We start from the raw sequence: 18646 nt of genomic DNA, 5'->3' as shown, positions 1-18646 counted from the left end.
GATATCAGAAGAAAATCCTTCCGCAAAGGGATGGCCCCCGTATTTTGGGGTTCTTCTTATCAGGGCTGCCGGAGTCGTGTAGGATGAAACAACTGCCGATATACACTGTCACGTTGGCCGTATCTCCTTCGGCGTCTTCGGCTGGCTTCGGGTTCCCGGGTTCGGCAGACGGTTCTCAGATTGCGGATTAGTTTCGCTCTCTTCGCACTATCTGCTCCGCACTACAGATCGACCGAAGGAGCTGTTAATCATTTTCACGCTTCTTCGAGCACCATCCTGTGGGGCTGTAGGCTCCAGTTTTCGAGGGCCGGCCTCTTGAGCCGCGAAGAAGGATTTGTCGGATTAAGTTAGGCTCCCGGCGTTCGGGAAACTATTAACAGCGCGCGTAGCATACTTGTAACGCCCGTTGTGTAGTTTTCCCTCCGCCGTGATGGGCTCGATAATTATGCTGCTCGCCTTCGGCAAAACTCCGGAAGCGAAGCTTTTTTTCCTTATTTATTGTGATTGAATCGATTACCGGGAGTTCGGGAACATTTTGTGTGGAACAGAATCAATTTGCGCGCCGCGAAGGCGGAAACAGTTTTCCAGCGCCCTGGGGGGATCCGAGAAAGGAACTGTGTTTTAACTTTAAAACGAAGGGGGCATAAAACATATTCCAGCCAGTCAACCCGATCGTGTTGGAACACCAAGTGCACCAGAGCGGGTGTTCCGTAGCGTAGTCGGAAGAAACCGTCATTAGCACGCACCGCGCCGAGACCTGTGGGCCTTCGTCCTTGCGGGCCGTTGGATAGCATGCACAAATGTTTCCTTTCGTGCCGCAAACTCCGTAGCTGGGGCGCGTATCCTTTCGATGGCGTGGTGGACCCTTCAAAACTAGGTCCATGTTTTTATACGACGTTGCCGGCACTCACCAGAGAGGTCTGTGGGGTGCCCGGTGTGTAGGGCCGGTTTTTTAATTAATCAATAACCTTGGTAGGGTATCCTAGGCGGGCCCTAGTGGCGCCCTCTACATTCTTCCACTGCGGAAAACCGTGTTATATTGGCACGGCTCCGTGAGTTCACACGAGGGGACCCAGGCGAAGCGCATGACGGTGTTCGCGTGTGTGTGTGTGTGTGATTGTCCGTTAATTACGGAGGTTGTGGTTGATGGGTTTGCGAGAAAACGTCAGAAGACATGTTACATGACACATACGTAAAGCGGAACGGGATAAGAAGGACTGACATTTAATTTCTACCCCTCGGCGAACACGCCCGCCCGGTAGGTGCGGTCTTCACGGTGGACGGCGTAGGATTGGATCGGGATTGTCGCAAGGTGTGTGAGGTTCCGTGTCACGGTCTTCTGATCTTTTCTGTGCTTTGGGGTGGATCGTCCCAAGACCTGTATCGTGCATTCGGAGGGTCCAATCATTATGCTCGTTAATGTTTATTGGAACAGTTAGGCACGAGAGAGGGTTGCGTGAAGTGCTTTGCCAGCGGACCAAGCATAATCCGGCAATTGATGTGCGAAGCAAGAATGTAAAGAGCGGGCGCTAATGCGTCCACAGGTTGGGATATGTTGGTTGGGAACGGTCCACCACCCGCGCGATACACGTGTTGTGGAGGGTTGCCGCGTGTGGGGCAATAAAGTGTACTCTTCCCGTCTTCGGCTTCGGCTTCCACAAACGGCTTTTCCAATCATTTTCCAAATACTCAGCACAACCGGAAAAGATGCCCATGGCAACCAGGCGTTTGTTTGAATGTCGCGTTGCGATATGTTTTCGCGTGCGTTTGTTTGTTGTGCATAAAACACTTTCGGTGTTGTGTTGTGTTGTTTTCTTTTTATTCACTGCGCTACATATTTAATCGAGAAAATAAATAAAATCACCCAAAAGTGTTCGTAAACTGGCGGCCCCATGGTACCGTACCAATAAATTGGCGCCTCGCATGATATTGGGCAGGACACGCAGCGACCCGCCACTTGATTGACGCGGCCATGTTGGGTGGGTGCTTTTACGACCCAACATGGTGCACGGAAATGTTCTGCCCCGAAAACCCGGCGCATTTAGACCCGGGCGCTTTTACGCATCGTTCCTTTTTCGCGAACGCCAAGCGAATTATTACGGCCAGCGGAGGGTTTCCCGGTTTCATTTATGCTTTTTATGCTTCATGATGATGTGGCTGAAGTTTATTATTCGATAAAAAGAAACATTATCTCTCCGGCATCATCGGCGGCGGTAGTCGAACGTCGGCGCGTTTAGCGTTATTGGTCTCCATTTGTGTTTTTGTGTGGTTCAGATTGTTGATCGTGGGTCAATTGAGCTCCGCTCTTACGTTGTTAAGTGGCTTACGGCTTAACCAAAAATTATGAAATCCATAGCATGGCCCAACATTAGCTTTACTGTTTACCTAATTTTTAATCGAACTCATTTGGCTGCTGCGAATGATACAGTCCTTCATTGGTGGCCTTGAAGTGGGTTTGTTTGAGGCGCCGGAATATAGCCAAAGGCAGCACGAATCTTATCAATATTCGAAGCACAGCTCGGCCGTGGCAGTTGTGATTTCTTGGAAAATCCGATCGCCGCTCGTCGGTTGGATCAATCGAAAAGCTGTGTTGTATTGTTCGACGGTTTTCTCCGAATCCACCGGCTCTTGCTGACGGATTCGCGAGAATGATTGGCCCACGTACGTGACTTTCTAGCCTCGCTGTGCTGGCTTGTACATAGTAAATCATGATACTGTCGTATGCCCCCCGCGGGCTTTTCATCATTTTTCTTAAGGAGCCACCCAAAAAAGCGACACAAAAACAGAGCCTTAAAGACAACCGTGCCGTTTAGTTTATCGCCAAATTTTAACTCCACTTACGGAGCGCTATTTAATCGAATCGATTTTGTGACGTTGGTGTGTGCCACTGAAGATCAGCATAACTCAGCCGGCCGGCCCCGGCATGCTGTGGGGCACATCGAATAAACATGAATAATAACATCACATAATGTAACAATAACACAGCGTAACGTCTTCATGTCCGCGTCCCACGCGCGCCGGCTGCTGGCCAGCAGCCAGCCATCCCGGCTCGGTGAACATCTCGCTCGGAGCGCACAACATGTTGCTTCGCTCGTCGCTGCACAAGGAGGTGTGTGTTCTTTTTCCGTTATTTAAACAATTCGCGCGAAGACAGCGTACCCGTGTGCGTCGCTGTTTCTTGCTCACGAATGCTTTTGACAGCGGAACATTGCACGCCGTCGTCGTCATCGTCTTCGGAGTCCGGACAGTGCCCGTCCTGAGGTTGAGTCCTAGGTCCGGCCGGTCGATAAATTCGAACCGCGGGTTCGCAACCCGGTCCCGGTGGTACCTGTTGGAAGGCCGAGAGAGGCTGGAGAGTCCGCGCGATGTATCCGTCACGTACACGATGTTCGCGGTAATTTATTAGGGTCCTCCGCGCAGAGGTGGGCTTGCGCAGCAAGTTCCCGGACCGCGTCGCGTACACGTTGTGGCGAATGTTGTGTTGGGCCGTGAAGTTATGAACGCGAAACAGTGACTTACCGGCGTAATTTATCGGCTGATTTCAATTTACTACCACAACGCTCGACAGTCGCATGCACGCACGCCACGACGTGGCGCAAGTAATGGGTTTTTTGGGTCGGCAATCGGCTGGTCGGTTCAGGAACAAGGCTCGATCGGCGAAGATAGCAGATAGGCCAGATTTAAGAATGAAATGTGCTCTTTATCACGGCCACTGATCGCTTTTAATATCGATTAACACAGCCGGGCACTCCCGTGCCTTGATCGGGGGCTTCAAGCTTTATGAGACACGGATCTATGGCGACGGTCGGAACACCTCCTTTTTGCTTTCCTTTCTGCTCACTAGCTAAACTATTTATCAGCTTAAGCGTAAATGGTTCGAATTTACTTCGTACTAAATTTATTGTACAGACAACCATTGTTATTGACTGGCTGTTTTTTTTTTTTAATTCGATTTAATTTGAATATTTTTCGTGCTCTTTTGTCTATTGGTTTTATGAGGCAAAAAGTTTGTCATAAATTTTAGATATTGGAGTGGATAGATGATAGGATGATTATAAACTTTCTTAGAACATTTCTCAGAAAAGATTTCGTAAAATTTGACTATCCGTTTGTGAAATATAATTTTATTAAACTAGATAATAAAATTAATAATGATTGCACTAAATTTATATTTAAATAGATACGAATTTTGAATCCTTTTTTCCTAATACTTTGAATTTACTAAATTGCTTCGTTGTTCCATCCCTGATTAAAAACTTATTATTTGAAAAGGATTTCATTGTTTTCATGTAATAGATTTCTTAATAACTGCGCTTACTGCGAAATATGCAAATAATACGCTGCTGTTACTGGCTCCTGATAGATAGTTCAAACGAAAAAAGGAAATTATTCACAAACATACTAAACAATGTTGTTGTTTGCCATTGCCATTGTTTAAGAATTTTCGAACATCCCCGTTCGAAACAGATTTATCAGTGGCGACGATGTTGATTTCGATCAAACATGACTGGCCCGTGAAATGCAGTGGCGATGCACCAACGAACGTGAACAACAAATTGTTTAACATTGAATCAGTCACTCAGCCGGAGCCGGAGCGTGATGCTGCCGCATAAGCGAAGCACTAGTGTGTTCGTATGTTCGGATCTAACGGAATGTGCCGACGACGTGAGGAACGTGATTGCACCCCGCCTCGGTCGAAAGTGGCTAAACGAGCAATAATCCAATTCACTTCGTCGTCGTCGTCGTCGGCGGCGGCGCAAATAAACATCACGCCAATCTACGGCATCCCTCGACATGATCCTTGCGCAGTTTTTGACGTATTTTTTCTGCATGCCTCGCTTCGATAGTTAGCTCACGGTTGATCAAGAAGGAGGCCCCGCGAGTATGTCAGTCGGTTGCGTCTGACGAAATGGTCATAATTCGCCACAGAGAAGCGATCCGTGTTAGCGCCCCGAAACGGGCAGTAAATGGAAGTCACGATCTGGCGGCCGGCTCACTCGTCAACCAGAAGTGACGGAGTCCGTCAGACCCGCGAATCGCGGCGGTGCACACGTCCTTCGCTCTGGACCTGATGCCAACTGGTTTCAATTAAGAAAGAATGATACAGTCTGTCCACGCCGTGTGCCATTTTCGTACTGCAAGAGTCGTAAAATTGCGTTTGTTATCAGAACACCATTACATTCCGCCATTCCCGAATGCAGGTTTCAGTAAACCATTATCTGCTTCGCTACTCTAGATTATCCACTCGAGCTACATTACAGTGGCGCGTTCCTTGCACCGATTTACTCACCCAACATTGCATTCTGGCTTCCGATTGCATTCTTCTCCGACGAGACGTCTCAAAAGCGTGGTGGGGGGGACCTTGCTCTTCAAACCACCGTGAGCCGACCACGTGAGAAGCGGGTCGTAAAGATGAGTTTAATTAAAATTTATGATATCCTTCAGCCGGCGTAATTAAAACACACCCCCAGCGCGCGCGCGCCAAGGGCGCCTTTTCTTTAACTTTCGTCCGCATCCTGCACTTTTTTGCGGCTCACGCACGACGCTGTTGATTATCGCCGATGGAAAATGGGGCGGTTTGCTGTGGGTGGGTTGGGAGAAAACCGCCGTGGTTACCGCCGACCATGTTGCGAATCTGTTGCTACTGGTACCCAGAGCTAGCTAACACCACGACCGGCGAATTCCACCGGATCGAGGATGCAAACATAATTTAATTTTACATGACCTCGGCCGGAAGCGAGAGTAGTCGAGATGGTGGCATGAACAGAAATATTCATTATGTGTTATGGGAAATATGGAGGGTGAGTTTCCCTTATTTTTTCCATCGTTTTATGTAACTAAAAGTACCCTTTAAAAAATAGTACCTCCAGAAATGTGATCGACCAAAAGGACCTCGAAAGTGTTTCGAAACATTGCACTGAAGCACCGCACATTCTAATGAGTTTTAAAACCGAACCCTCGGCCTATTCATATAACGATGGCCTGCCTAGGATGTTAGTGCTCCGTAATGACTGTAACATTTTTCTTTCATTTCCCTCATTTTTCGCAGACATAACCGATATGTGGGCAGCGCCAAAAATAGTAACGTCGACGACGACTCCGCCAGCATCGCAGGGCGGAAAGGATATGGCGGCACATAATTGATAGCAGCCACCTCCCCCCCATACGACGCTCTTCCGGCCCCGAAACCGGAACTACGAGCGCATGTCGTCGTGCGTGTGCCACCGGTTGGCCGTGTAAGTGTGCTGTTGGATTCGCTCGGAAACGCGCCACGAAACGAGTGAATCACCAAGGAGTCGGGAGGATACAGAAAAACCCAGAAAGCGCGTTCCGTGGAACTTCGGAGTCTCTGCTTTTTTGTGTTATTTTCGGTGCAGCGAACATTTGAATGCGAACATGGCAGTGATACGATCGCCGGAAGTGCTGGCGAACGCCGGCACGTGGTGGCTACGGTTCGTGCTGGTGCTGCTCGTCCTGCAAGTGTTTCTGGACGTCGAAACGCTCGATCTAGGTGAGTACACGGTAGCGGCGACTGTCGCGATTGATTTGCCATTAGCTGCACAAACACTGGCCGACTGAGGATGGACTGATTGGCCCAGCTGTGCTGTTGTCCGGGGCTGTTGATGAAATCTACTCCCGAATCACACCGGGCGGATGATGGCGGAAGATTCATTAAGCCCGGGGTAGTAATCGGCAACGTTTATCATTGGCCACGCCGATCCGCCTGGAGTGGGCCGTCCAGTGTTGCGCTGATGATGCGCGGTGATCTTGCGCGAGTCCGTGATGGGAGCTTTTGCAGTTTAAACCCCTTTTTCCGATAGTCCTGCGCCGCGTTGAAAAATAGTTCAGTCAAAGTGCTACATCGATCAACCGAATTGGCGTCAATAACAATCAAAGGGCCTGGCGACTGAGGCAACAAACAAGGATGATAGAGTAATACAAGGGACAGACCCTGTGACACCAATTTGTTTTTCACTGCATAGAAGAAAAATTATTTAAATTCGCTCTTTGGATCGCAATGGTGTGTTCCAGGCTGTTCAATAAGTTTTGAGTTTCAATAACAGAGGGCGCTACTACGGTAACCTTATTTATTTTGTTATGTTGTAACACTCTTCATTTGCACGTATGGGAAGTTTAATTTCAATCTGTGACTTGATTCTTTGTTTAGAAGCCATTTAGTATCGAAATGTTACAGTATTTTTTTACAATGGTAAAACATCAGGTATCGTGCAGTGATTAAACTTTTATTTTTGAAAGGTTTAAAAGCAAAGAAAATTTATGAACGAATGTTTAAAGTGTAAAAGGACTCTTCGTCTTCATCTAATACAGTAGAAAGATGTGTTTCTGAATTTAAATGTGGTCGTTCAAACCTTGAAGACGATCCTCGTCAAGGACGTCCAAAAACAAACGCATAACCTGAAATCGTAGAAAAAATACAGGCTATCGTATTGGAAAATCGTGGAGTTACTGAAAGAGATTTAGTACGAGGCCTAGTCATCTCATTGTGAAGTATAACCAATATTTTGACTGAAGTATTGGGCTTCAGTAAGCAGTTTGCACAATGGAAAAAACCCATTCAAATGCAATTTTCTCGGCATCGTTTAGAGTGGATTTTGTTCGCCGACTCATCACTATGAATGAAACTTGGGTCTATTACCATGATCCTGAATCAAAACGAGAGGCTAAAGAGTGGTATGAACCTGGTTCTTCGGTTGCCCAACAAGTTCATGACCAAACATCGGCCAAGAAGGTGATAGCAGTTTTGGGTTAGGTCAGTTTTTTTGAGCTGCGAAACCAATTTTGTTTGTAAATTATTCAAGCTCAAAACATATTGAATAACCCAGTATAGCCCTCTATAGTTGATTTATCGATTTACATTTAAGACATTGCACTGACGACCGCTGTCCAACCCAACAGTACTACACCTCAACATGCCGTCGATACCCCGGGTCGGTTCACCGGCCCTCCGGTGCCGTGGTCTTGGCTTCATTGATTGCGGAAACCGCAACCATTTCTCGATTGATTGCAAATTTCCGACCGCGCGCTACTCTCGAAAATGCACACATAACTCCGGCACAGGGTTCCGGGGGTTTTCGGGCTCATTATTGTAAGAGACAGGGCACAATTATTTCGAGACCACCCTCATTTCAAACTTTCCAACCCACCCACCGCGGCCACCGTCGTGCGCAAATTACATTACATTAGTCGACTCTACACTTGGGGTTTCGGGTCTTGCCTTCAATCGATGCCGACCGACTTTCCGGTTCCCCCGGGTGGGTTCCGGGCCGTACAGTTTTCCGTCAGCGAAAATGAGCTCCAAACCGCAGCAGCAGACACCCTGCCCCACCGCATGCCCTTTGATGTATCCCACCCGCGCCATCAACTTCCGCCGGAAAACGGAAAGTGCATCCGAAACGCGTCCCCGTAGAGGCTGCATTCCACAGAGGCAGTGCCGCCGTTGTCGGCGTGTGTGTGTGTGCGATCGTGTGGGTAATTCAGGAAGCAAATTTTAAGATGCGGAATTTGTAATTCACCTACCAGCCGCCACCAACCCGGGCCGTGGCCTTCGCCCGGGCACCCCCAAAACTTTGCCAATTCAGCGAAATATTCGCCGTTCCTCATCAGACATTCCACTGGCTGTGCCGTGGTAGTGAGTGACTGCCGTTTGGCCAGAGTTTGGAACCTGCAACGGACATTAGTATTCAGAGGCAACTGGAGACCAGCTAGAGGAGCGGTTTAAAAATTGTTTGACACTTTAAATGAAAACTTAAGCGAGCTTAAGCGGCCCAAATTATGCATGCATACTCTTGTAAACTGCACTTCATAGCACTTCGCTCGATTACCTTGCCGCGCCGTGAGGGTTCGAAAGAATATTTTAATGCACCATTACGACTTCGGCCCCACCCCGGCCTGTTTGCCTGTGAAGGATGCGGTCCATTTTTTACCAACCCCCAGGGTCCTCACCGAAATCGATCGCTTGGAACAGTCGAGCAGTCGTACTGTTTGCAAATCTGTCTCTCTCCCTCTCGAGTACGCACTGGCGAGAAAGGATTCTCTCGAGCAATTGAAATCCTCGACCGGGCTTGGTCTTCTTGGCGTCCCTGGAGGAGTACGAAAATCGATTACATTCCGGTCCAAAATTTATGCACAAGATAGAGAGAGTCAGTGATAGAGCGAGAGACACAGAGGGAAAAGGTAGAAAGGTAAACGATGAGTTCATTTCGCTCGGTCTCGTTATGGGAGCGGATTGAATGAAAAATGTTGCGTTCGCCTCACTATCATCGGGTCGCCGTTTTGCATACCCGGAAACGGATGCGAACGAGCAAGTTTTTCTACCAATCATCATCAAGCTTGGGCGGTCCCAGCCAGCCCGGTCCAGCCCGGAGATGGCCAGCCCGGTCTCAACGGTATGCCCACGGGACGCCGGCCTAGTTGGCTGGCTGGCTGGCTGGCTGGCTGGGCTCCCCCGTCTCGAGGTCCTTCGCTTCGTATTGATTTTATTTATTTACACAAAGTTTTCCGTTTAACTTCCTCCCTCTGCTCGGTCCACCCCCCCGGGTGGGGCAAACATTTTCCATCTGTGTGTGCCCCTCGAAGGCGGAGGTCCAATTTGGGGTCCCACTCGTTGACTCCACTCCCCAGTTTGTTGGTCTGCCTTTCTTCTTCCTAATTGCAACCCGGTCCTGGGGAGCGAACCCGAGAACATCTTCATTTAACGATCGCCACACAGAGAGACACATTCGCAGGCAGAACCCAGGCTGGTGGAATGCGATGTTGGTTTACTTTTTGGCCAACCCGGCCAACCATCCGAAATATGCTGCCTCGATAGACTCTCGACCTGCGGGATTCCTTCGGGAAGTAACCGTAACAACTACAAATGGTGGTGTGCCTCACCGCGTCCCCAACTCGGGCTCCTTTCGGGCAGTAAAAGTTATCACTTTTCATTTCGTTGGAAATTTTTGCAATGAATCAGGGCGATCCCCCATTCCTGCGATCTGGCGACTTCTGCGAGTCGCTGGTCTACAGGTCCAGCGGCGGTGCGCGGTGCCTCACCCCGGGAGATGACCTGTTGGAGCCAGGGGTTTCGGGTGAGCATAATTTCAATTTCAACACAACATTTTCACATCGGAGCAGATGGGCTGTAAATTTGGGGACTCCGGCTCCGGCGGCCGCACACAACTTTGCCGGCCCCACCGAAGTCACCGACAAAGTGGAGCCATCCAACGGTGGAGTCCCCTGCACTGTTCGGGAGGGTAAAATATGCAAATAAAGTTCATCTGCAGCCGCTCGGTGTAAGTGTTCCTGATGCGTCCGTGTGTCCGTCCGTGTGAAGGAAGATAAGTTTGACTTTTGCAGCAGTCAGCCGGCTGTCGGCCGTCAGTTGTTTGTTGGTAATACTTCCGTTCGCAGGCGTCATGCTGCGGTTTGCCCACGCAGCCCAATTTGTTTAACTTGGGGTTGCAACAAATTGGGCGCAAAGTCTATAAAGTCCGACAAATGAACGCTGTTTAGCCGACGATTAGGCTGTTAGGATGGTATTAAGAGTTTCTGCTGCAGACTCATTTTCAATTCGAATCAAAACATACAAATGAATCCTGTAAAACTGTATCAACTGATCGTTACTTTAACTTACGCTATTTCTAAAACCGAGCCTTATGAGCCACAGAATCGGTCGAATGTTCGCCTGACCGCGGGACCTGGCACTCGGGCGAGTTCGGCAACGGGCGCGAACAAGAAACCAAACGTGAATGAATAATTTACAACAGATGCTGCTGAACTTTTCGGCAAAATTGGTAGCCATTTGTCATGCTGGCCAGCGGTTCGATGCCGATGAGTGGCCTGTAATTTTCTTTATGGGTCCTAAGTTGCGAAATATTTGCGAGTTAATCATCATCTTGCCCGGGACCAGCGGGGGCCCGGTGCGTTCTGCGTTTTTATGGGCTTTTGCGGATAAGCTTCTCGCCGTGCGCCGTGCAGCGGCTCTGAAGCCGCTGAAGCTGAACAGCTGAAATCCTGGAAACACCATTCGACGGGAACGATCCCCCAATTAATGCGTATAAATGATCAATGAAGCCAATTTACTTCTGAATGAGGTTGAAGAAAGTGGCATTAATTTTGAAACCCGCCGGTTTCGGCGTGACCTTGCCGGGACGGGAACATTGGTTTGATTTTAAACCCAGCCCCAGCATAAGGCTCCATTCGCGTGAGATGATGCGAAAGATGCACTTTTCTTACATTACTTTAGAGCGTACTGCGCTTGTGGGAATGAATATCAACAAGTAGAGAGCATTTTTGCTTACATATTTTTAAATGGCGTTCCTTTAAACTTTGTGTAAAATCATCTGGTTTGCCAGCATAGTTTAAGTGTAAAAACTCATAACGAACTACTAAAATCTTTCACAACATATTGCATACCTCAAAAGAAAATAATATTGCCTAAAATATCCGAGGAGGATTTGCAATGGTGGTTCCGGTGGCAGCGGAAAGCCAGTTATGGGAAGCCCTAAATGGCCACGCCGGGCCAAGCGTACGGCAGAGAATCGGCCAAACGACGGCTAAATTTCAATCTCGAAGCTTAACAACAAACCTTCGCCTTCGAACCTTCGAAATCGATGGTTTGCAGACTTTGTTTCTCGACGCACATAACGACGTGTGGCATGTTTTGGGCGGGTTTCCGACTGAATCCCGTGAAACGATAATAGAAGGTGCGCCTAGTGGCGGCAGCCAGCTAATGGTTTCTTCCAGTCGCTCGTGTCTCGACTTCTGCCACGTTCGCTTACTTAATGTTACTCAATGTTTTAATCTGTAGTTTAACATTTTATATATTTTCTTCGTGCTTAGTAAAGTATTGTTAAATGTATGCTCCTTATTTGACATTTTTGTCGGGATTAAATGCTTATGTTCTTCGTTGTTTTGTGTAACAAAAAAAGGAAAAGACACAAAACGTGCCCAACATTCAACGCTGCTGTACCGGCTTCACTTAATTTCATTAATTTCCTTGACCAAACTCGGCTCGGCAGTCTGATTATCGTCCTGACAGACAGCATTCGGCGGGCGTAGCGCACTGGTGTGCCATGGCTACGGAGTCCGCGAGCCATTTTCGACGTTCATGCTGGTGACTGGTTGGTGGTGGTTAAAGTTTGATGAAATCTTTGATTAAATTTCGGCCAAACCTCTTCGCCAGGAATTACTGTGAGCCCCGATTCACTGTGCTGTGCGCCCCGTTTAGCGGCGGGAAGTTCCCATTCCGTTCCGGGGCTCGTTATAATTTTATTTTTAATTTCCCAACGCAGCCCCACGCGAGGACGTTGTTAGGGAGCACAGGGGGGACCCGTGGTGCAGATTGGGCCGAATTAATTTTGCCGCTGCACATTGGGCGTAGCAGCGTTGCGTTAACACACGACAGTCGGTCGGTTGGTCGGATTAGCGTAGGGAACCGTCCTTTTTTTCTTTCTTTCGCAGAAGGTTCCCTTTTTCGCCGCAGTTGATTACATTTTTTTCTACCGAAAAATCCGTTTAAACCGCCGTTGCCAGGGCCGAGAGTTGGGGTGCGAGATTGGGCAGGTAGAGTAAACATAATCGGTTCGGGCGCTGGAGGATCTTCTTCGCTTCGAGCTCCGTGGTCTGGCGCGTTGGTCCCCAAACCGTTGCGAAATCGCGCACACTGTCCGCCAATCGATTGCTTCGCGAACGATGTCTTCGGTGCAATATTTCTTGCGATGATCAGTCTTCGTTCTCAGGTCGTTACGGGGGAGCTCTCGGGGGGAGTTCACCGGCAAAGCAAAGATTCCCACCGTCCGATAACCCGGTGAGCCTCGTGGATTCACCGACACGCGGTCACCGCCGTCGAGCCGTCTGGGGGCAATAAATTGGCAACTTAATGAGACAGATGCAACTCCAGCAGTATTATTGGAGGGCCGCTCGTAAATCCGCGGCCACTCCGAACGGGCACACCTTCGGGTTCGGGGTTTTGGCTCTGGCATTTTTATTACTGCTACGCGGCGGCTGCCAAGGGGCGGGTACTGGCGGCCACGGAGCCTGTCTCAGCGCGCATTTTCTCACCGGCCGTTTTATATCGCGGTGCCATCAAAACCCATCATAAATGTAATGAAATTTGCGATCGAAAGCGATGCGCTTCGAAGCGAAGGCGCGAGACGCAGCCGCTCTGAAGCATCTTGCTCGAAATAAACGCTTTATGACAGAATGTACTTTGCTCCCGCTGCCAAGAACCCCAGGCCACGTTCTGCTCACTAGGCGGTTAATAAATGCAAACGAACGAGACGGGAGTTTGGGCTCGCCTCGCTCAAGTGGCGTACCAGCCGGCCGTTAACGAAACATGACTTTTTACTGCACTTGACTTAATTTGTCCCAATAAAAGCACGCTGCGAATGTTTGCGTTCGCGGGTAATAGCCGATGGCCGAAAAAATGGGGAATCACGCGCACACCGAGTAGCGACTTCCACGTGCTCTACGCAAACAACAATCGAAATCGCAATCGCACTGTGGGAACGCTTTAATGGTGAGCCATTTCGAAGATGCAGCCGGTGGTCGGGAAAAGGCATTCACTTATTGCCATCGCGAAGAAGATGCGTCAATGGGAGGATGATGTTGGACGCAACTTCACTCTCCTACAGGACCGATCATGGCAGATCTTGACGCAAATACTTACGCGTGTTACAACGAAGACCAATCCACTTTCACATTTACCCTTTCGCTCTTGCAGTGACATTGGGAATGAAAAGTCTGTAGCCTATATTATCCAGGCGAACGTTGAAAGCAACCCTTTTATGGCGTACTGTCAGCAGGATATGATGGGTAAAGGCATCTGGTTGGTGATACAGCACCGATTCGATGGATCGCTAAGTATCGGAATGGTTTTGGTGACATTGAGAAGGAGTTCTGGATCGGACTGGAACGACTATATCAGCTGACATCGGGGCGACCCCATGAACTGATGGTTGAGCTGAGAAACAGTAACCCGTTGCGAATTCGTAATGTTGCGAATGCAACTGGCAGCCAAGTAGATGGGAAAAAAGGTAGAAAAGCGATGTTAGGTTTCTTAATCTCCGCTTCGTTTCGGGAGTTTCTGGAGTTTCTGGAGTTAAAAAACTCGTGTATTTCTCGCAATTTCTAACACTTGACTCCTTCTGTCCCGCTTGACTCGCTCACTTGCCCCTCTTGGCTCGACTCCTTTATCTCCTGGTCGGAATCACACTCGCGCGCGGGTCTCGCAAGCGCTCCGAATGTCACGCCTATGGCGCTCAGTCGGAGCGCTCGGTCAGGAGCCGATCGATCGCTCGTCGATCGGGAGCCGCTGGGTTGCATTTGCAACATACTCCCATCCAGTGTTGTGCGCGCTCGCACTTCACTCTAACTTATCCAGCGGCTCGATGTCCGGACGACGTTCTTCCTTCGCGCGGTTCCCGTCGACACTTAAGGACTTTGCCCCGTCCTTTTCGCGGCGTTGGCACTATCGACAGGCTGTCCGCGGTCCGCGGATCCTTGCGCTGCCCTCCTCGACGCTCGACTGGAACTTCTTCTGCAGCCCCACTCAATACGACGTGATGGTTGGATCCGGTGATCCTCCCAGGCTGCTACACGTCAACTCCAAACGCTCGTCCTCGGTGGTCCTCGGCACGATGAACGGCGGTTGTGGGGGCGCCAGGTCCGCAAGATCGTAGCACTTCTGGTGGACGCTGGCCCTGGTGCCGGTCGCCGTCACTTGTCTGTCCTTCGCACGGTCCCAGACGATACGGCGAAACTTGAGGGTTACCGTTTCGCCATCGGGGGTGTTGTGAGTCTCGCCCGCGCTGGTTGACATGCTGACCAACGATGGCTGGACGATGATGAGTAGCATCGTCAGCAGTCCGATTGCAGCAACCGTCGTAGGTGCGCCAACTGTTGGCGTATTCTGTGGCTGCTGCTGCTGCTGAAGCTGCTTTTGCTGATGCTGCTCTGCTGCTTCTCCGATCCTTCGCGCCGAGTGCTTCACCTTCGCTGCTTCACCCAGTGTGCGCATTATCTCCAATTTAATAAACGAAATGAAAAAGATGAAAAAACTTTCGTGTTCAAGTTGTTTCTGAGAGGTGCCACACCACAACATTTTCCCTTTCCCAAAACTCCCACCTGACGAATTTGGTTCGATTTGGTTCGAAAACAGCCCGAATTATGCTGAATTTTATGCTACGTTTGCAAGGAAGCCCCTCCTACCCGGAGGTGTGGAAGGGTCAAACATTCCTATTCATAATCCGGGGTCACAAAATTACGCTGTACAAAATTTCAAGCGGATTGGTTCAGTAGTTTTGAAGAAAATGCGGTACAGACAGAAAACCAACCATTTTTATATATACAGAAGAAGAAGATATAGATTATTTATATTTGTAGAAGAAGATAGTGATGAAATTAGTCGCTGCTCGGGTTAACATTTCCGGACCAGGCAAAGCGTACGTTAAGGACTGTGGCAGATGCTATTCTGATTTGACGTTTGGCGCTTAAGGTCTTTTTCTTTTTGGCCACGTTTAATCGTGCATTTTCATACTGAAGGATGATTATTTCGAGTCTTCGAGACGTGCGATGCTGGAGAGCGGCAGTCAGGAACCGAGTTGACTGGAGAGGATTTGTTCATTAGGCCATGTCGTAATGACGGAAGGCCAAATAGTAGTGGCACTATCGGGCATTTAAACTACACATTACAGATAACTGTTTTTATTGTTTACGTATGTTCATTCATCGATAGCGTTATTCTTTTGGTCGTATCATCATTCTTGAGAAGGCCAGTCCTTCTCTAGTGAATGTGTTCCAATTGTTCAAGTTTCTTTTGTCTATATCTTTGTATCGCCCGTTCAAATTGGAATGATAACAGTCATTGTACCACCAGGCACTCTCAAATGATTCAGCACAATTTCCGTTTCCTAAGTCATTATCACGATCAAACGTCGAGAATTTCATATTCTTGTGTTGTGACAGAGAATCCCCTGCAGTTCCGTTGTACTCTCCAAGGGTTTTCAGATTGTATTGTTCGGTTTCACTGCCGATCTCGAATGCCGTGTAGAGTGCAAATTTATAAGTCCCGTTACTGTTTCTCAGCTCAACCATCAGTTCATGGGGTCGCCCCGATGTCAGCTGATATAGTCGTTCCAGTCCGATCCAGAACTCCTTCTCAATGTCACCAAAACCATTCCGATACTCGGTCCAGTTGCGATAGAAGTTTAGCGATCCATCGAATCGGTGCTGTATCACCAACCAGATGCCTTTACCCTTCATATCCCGGTGACAGTACGCCATAAAAGGGTTACTTTCATCGTTCACCTGGATAATATAGGCCCCAGACTGTTCATTCCAAATATCACTGCACGAGCGAAAGGGTAAATGTGAAAGAGGATTGGTCTTCGTTGTAACACGCGTAAGTATTTGCGTCAAGATCTGCCATGATCGGTCCTGTAGGAGAGTGAAGTTGCGTCCAACATCATCCTCCCATTGACGCATCGAATCGAAATTGTTCTGCACGGCCCTCTTAATGTCGACCAGGCTCTTATCGCTGTTATTTTGGCTTCGCGCAGCCTCTTTCCACTGCTTGGCCAATTCGTTCTGTAGCTCCAGAAAACTCTGCTGCATTTGGTCTAGTCCCACGGTCATGTGCTCCTTGGTGTCAGCTTGGCTTCGCGCAGCCTCTTCCCGGTGCTTGGCCAATTCGGTCTGTAGCTCCAGAAAACTGTGCTGCATTTGGTCCAGTCCCACGGTCATGTGCGCCTTGCTGTCATTTTGGCTTTGCGCAACCTCTTCCCGGTGCTTGGCCAATTCGTTCTGTAGCTCCAGAAAACTCTGCTGCATTTGGTCTAGTCCCACGGTCATGTGCTCCTTGGTGTCAGCTTGGCTTCGCGCAGCCTCTTCCCGGTGCTTGGCCAATTCGGTCTGTAGCTCCAGAAAACTGTGCTGCATTTGGTCCAGTCCCACGGTCATGTGCGCCTTGCTTTCCGCAACCTCTTCCCGCTGCTTGGCCAACTCGATCTGTAGTTGCAGAACACTTTGCGGCATATGGTCTAGCTTTGCCATGAGCATCTCGAAAGCATATCCAAACAAGCTACCAATAGTTGGTGTAGCAGAAGCAGTTTCGTTGTAAAACGTGTCATCCGATCTAGCACTGCTGGCGATGCACAAGAACACTATCCATCCTAGAGTCCCCATGCTTCCGAAACACACTTCACGACACTACGACACTCTGCTGGCTTATCGTTTCCAAAATACAGAAATGAGCTCAAGCGTCCAAAATTCGCTTTATCTAGTGTAAAGAAACAAGAACAGTGTTAATTTGATTTTGGTTAAAATTGCGATAACGTAGCTGCGAGCAACTTGATTTAACATTAAAGTCTATGGTTTATAAATAAATTGGTGCTAAGAGAATCTTCATTACATAGCTAAATAATGATGTGACACTGTAATGTGTTTGTCGAACAACGAACTTTGGGGTGATGTACACTTTTGCAATGGCTGGAACAAGTTGCTGATTAATTAGACTTGGACCGTGTTCTACTTTCAGTTTTAACAATGCGTAATGAGTGGCCAGTTTTAATACGCTTCAGTCACATTTAGTTGCAAGGATCAAAAATCGTTCTTGGAAGAGATAGTTACTTACTCATACAAATCTTGACGTGGTCAAGCGGTCGTCGTGGAGCCTTCGTAGTTTAAAAAATGTTCGCACACTTCGAGGTTGAATCTAAGAATCAGCCAACAGCGGCCCGTTTAACTTTCTTATATACGTACAATAATTTATGTCACTCTCGGTTCACGCGTACCTTATCACTAGTTCTATCCTGCTCTAACGCCTGTATTACGAATTGACAGAGTCGAATTCCGGGTTGTCGGCTACCGAGTGCATCGTTTCCCATCGTGCCGATTGCCGCTCTTTCCCTGCCGTCCGTCACACTCATCGTCGTGCCGATCGCTAATCGATGGGTTAGCCCTTATCTGCTTACGCTACGGTTCGCGATCACGTTCTACCCGGTCTTGGGTTTTCCCCGTCGCTTGCAGTTCATCGCTTAACGGAGGGTGTAACTCGAGGTGGCGTGGTCGCGTTGGCCGCCGACAATGTTTCGATGATCCGTAGTATTGCATTGCGTTGGGTAACAAGTTGGTTGATACGTTGATAGTAACTTGAATTTGGATCTTGAAGTTGTCCAAAGGTGCTGGTTTGTTTGCATAACATAAATATCGATTGTGGCTGTCGCTGTATGGTAGCATCATCCTGTTAAACCCAAATGTCGTCCAAGTTCTCAATTGCAATTTAACCGAAGAACCAATCAGCCAAAATCCGCACCAAACAGTCACTCGTTGTGGGTGCATTGGCTTCTCTTACACGATATGTGGCTTTTCCGAACCACAATACTGCTTATTAACATAAACACCGAGGTGGAAATAAGCTTCAATGAAATGTGCTTTTGATGAATGAGTTGACGACCTACCACTTTGGAAATAAAGTTTTCATATTTCCAAGTCTTCGGCAACCGAAGTTGTATTTTATGCATAACTTTTAAGAATCTACCTATCAAATAAATGTTTAAGCGTCTGTAATAAGTACTACTCTACTTCACTAAGTAGGAAATATAAAAGAAACACTTGATAGATCGTTTCTAATTATTTATTACTGCCC

The 18646-nt window shown here is 48.4% G+C and overlaps 2 protein-coding genes across 3 annotated transcripts in view; one reads left to right on the top strand and one right to left on the bottom strand.

Annotated features, from left to right (window-relative positions):
• Window positions 1–18646, top strand: part of LOC128272707 (discoidin domain-containing receptor 2) — a 155231-nt gene that overhangs the window by 23151 nt on the left and 113434 nt on the right. The window lies entirely within an intron of this gene.
• Window positions 15739–17184, bottom strand: LOC128270699 (fibroleukin-like). Its single transcript, XM_053008113.1, has one exon. The coding sequence runs from the start codon at window positions 17182–17184 to the stop codon at window positions 15739–15741; it is 1446 nt and encodes a 481-aa protein (XP_052864073.1).

This window comes from Anopheles cruzii, chromosome 3, assembly GCF_943734635.1.
Source record: "Anopheles cruzii chromosome 3, idAnoCruzAS_RS32_06, whole genome shotgun sequence".
In the NCBI taxonomy this organism is placed as follows: Eukaryota; Metazoa; Arthropoda; class Insecta; order Diptera; family Culicidae; genus Anopheles; species Anopheles cruzii.
The sequence above is the reverse complement of the archived record's forward strand: the minus strand, read 5'-3'. Positions and strand labels throughout refer to the sequence as shown.

Bases quoted from the DNA above. Each gene is read 5' to 3' on its own strand.
- LOC128270699 (XM_053008113.1), bottom strand. From the start codon at position 17,184: ATGGGGACTCTAGGATGGATAGTGTTCTTGTGCATCGCCAGCAGTGCT.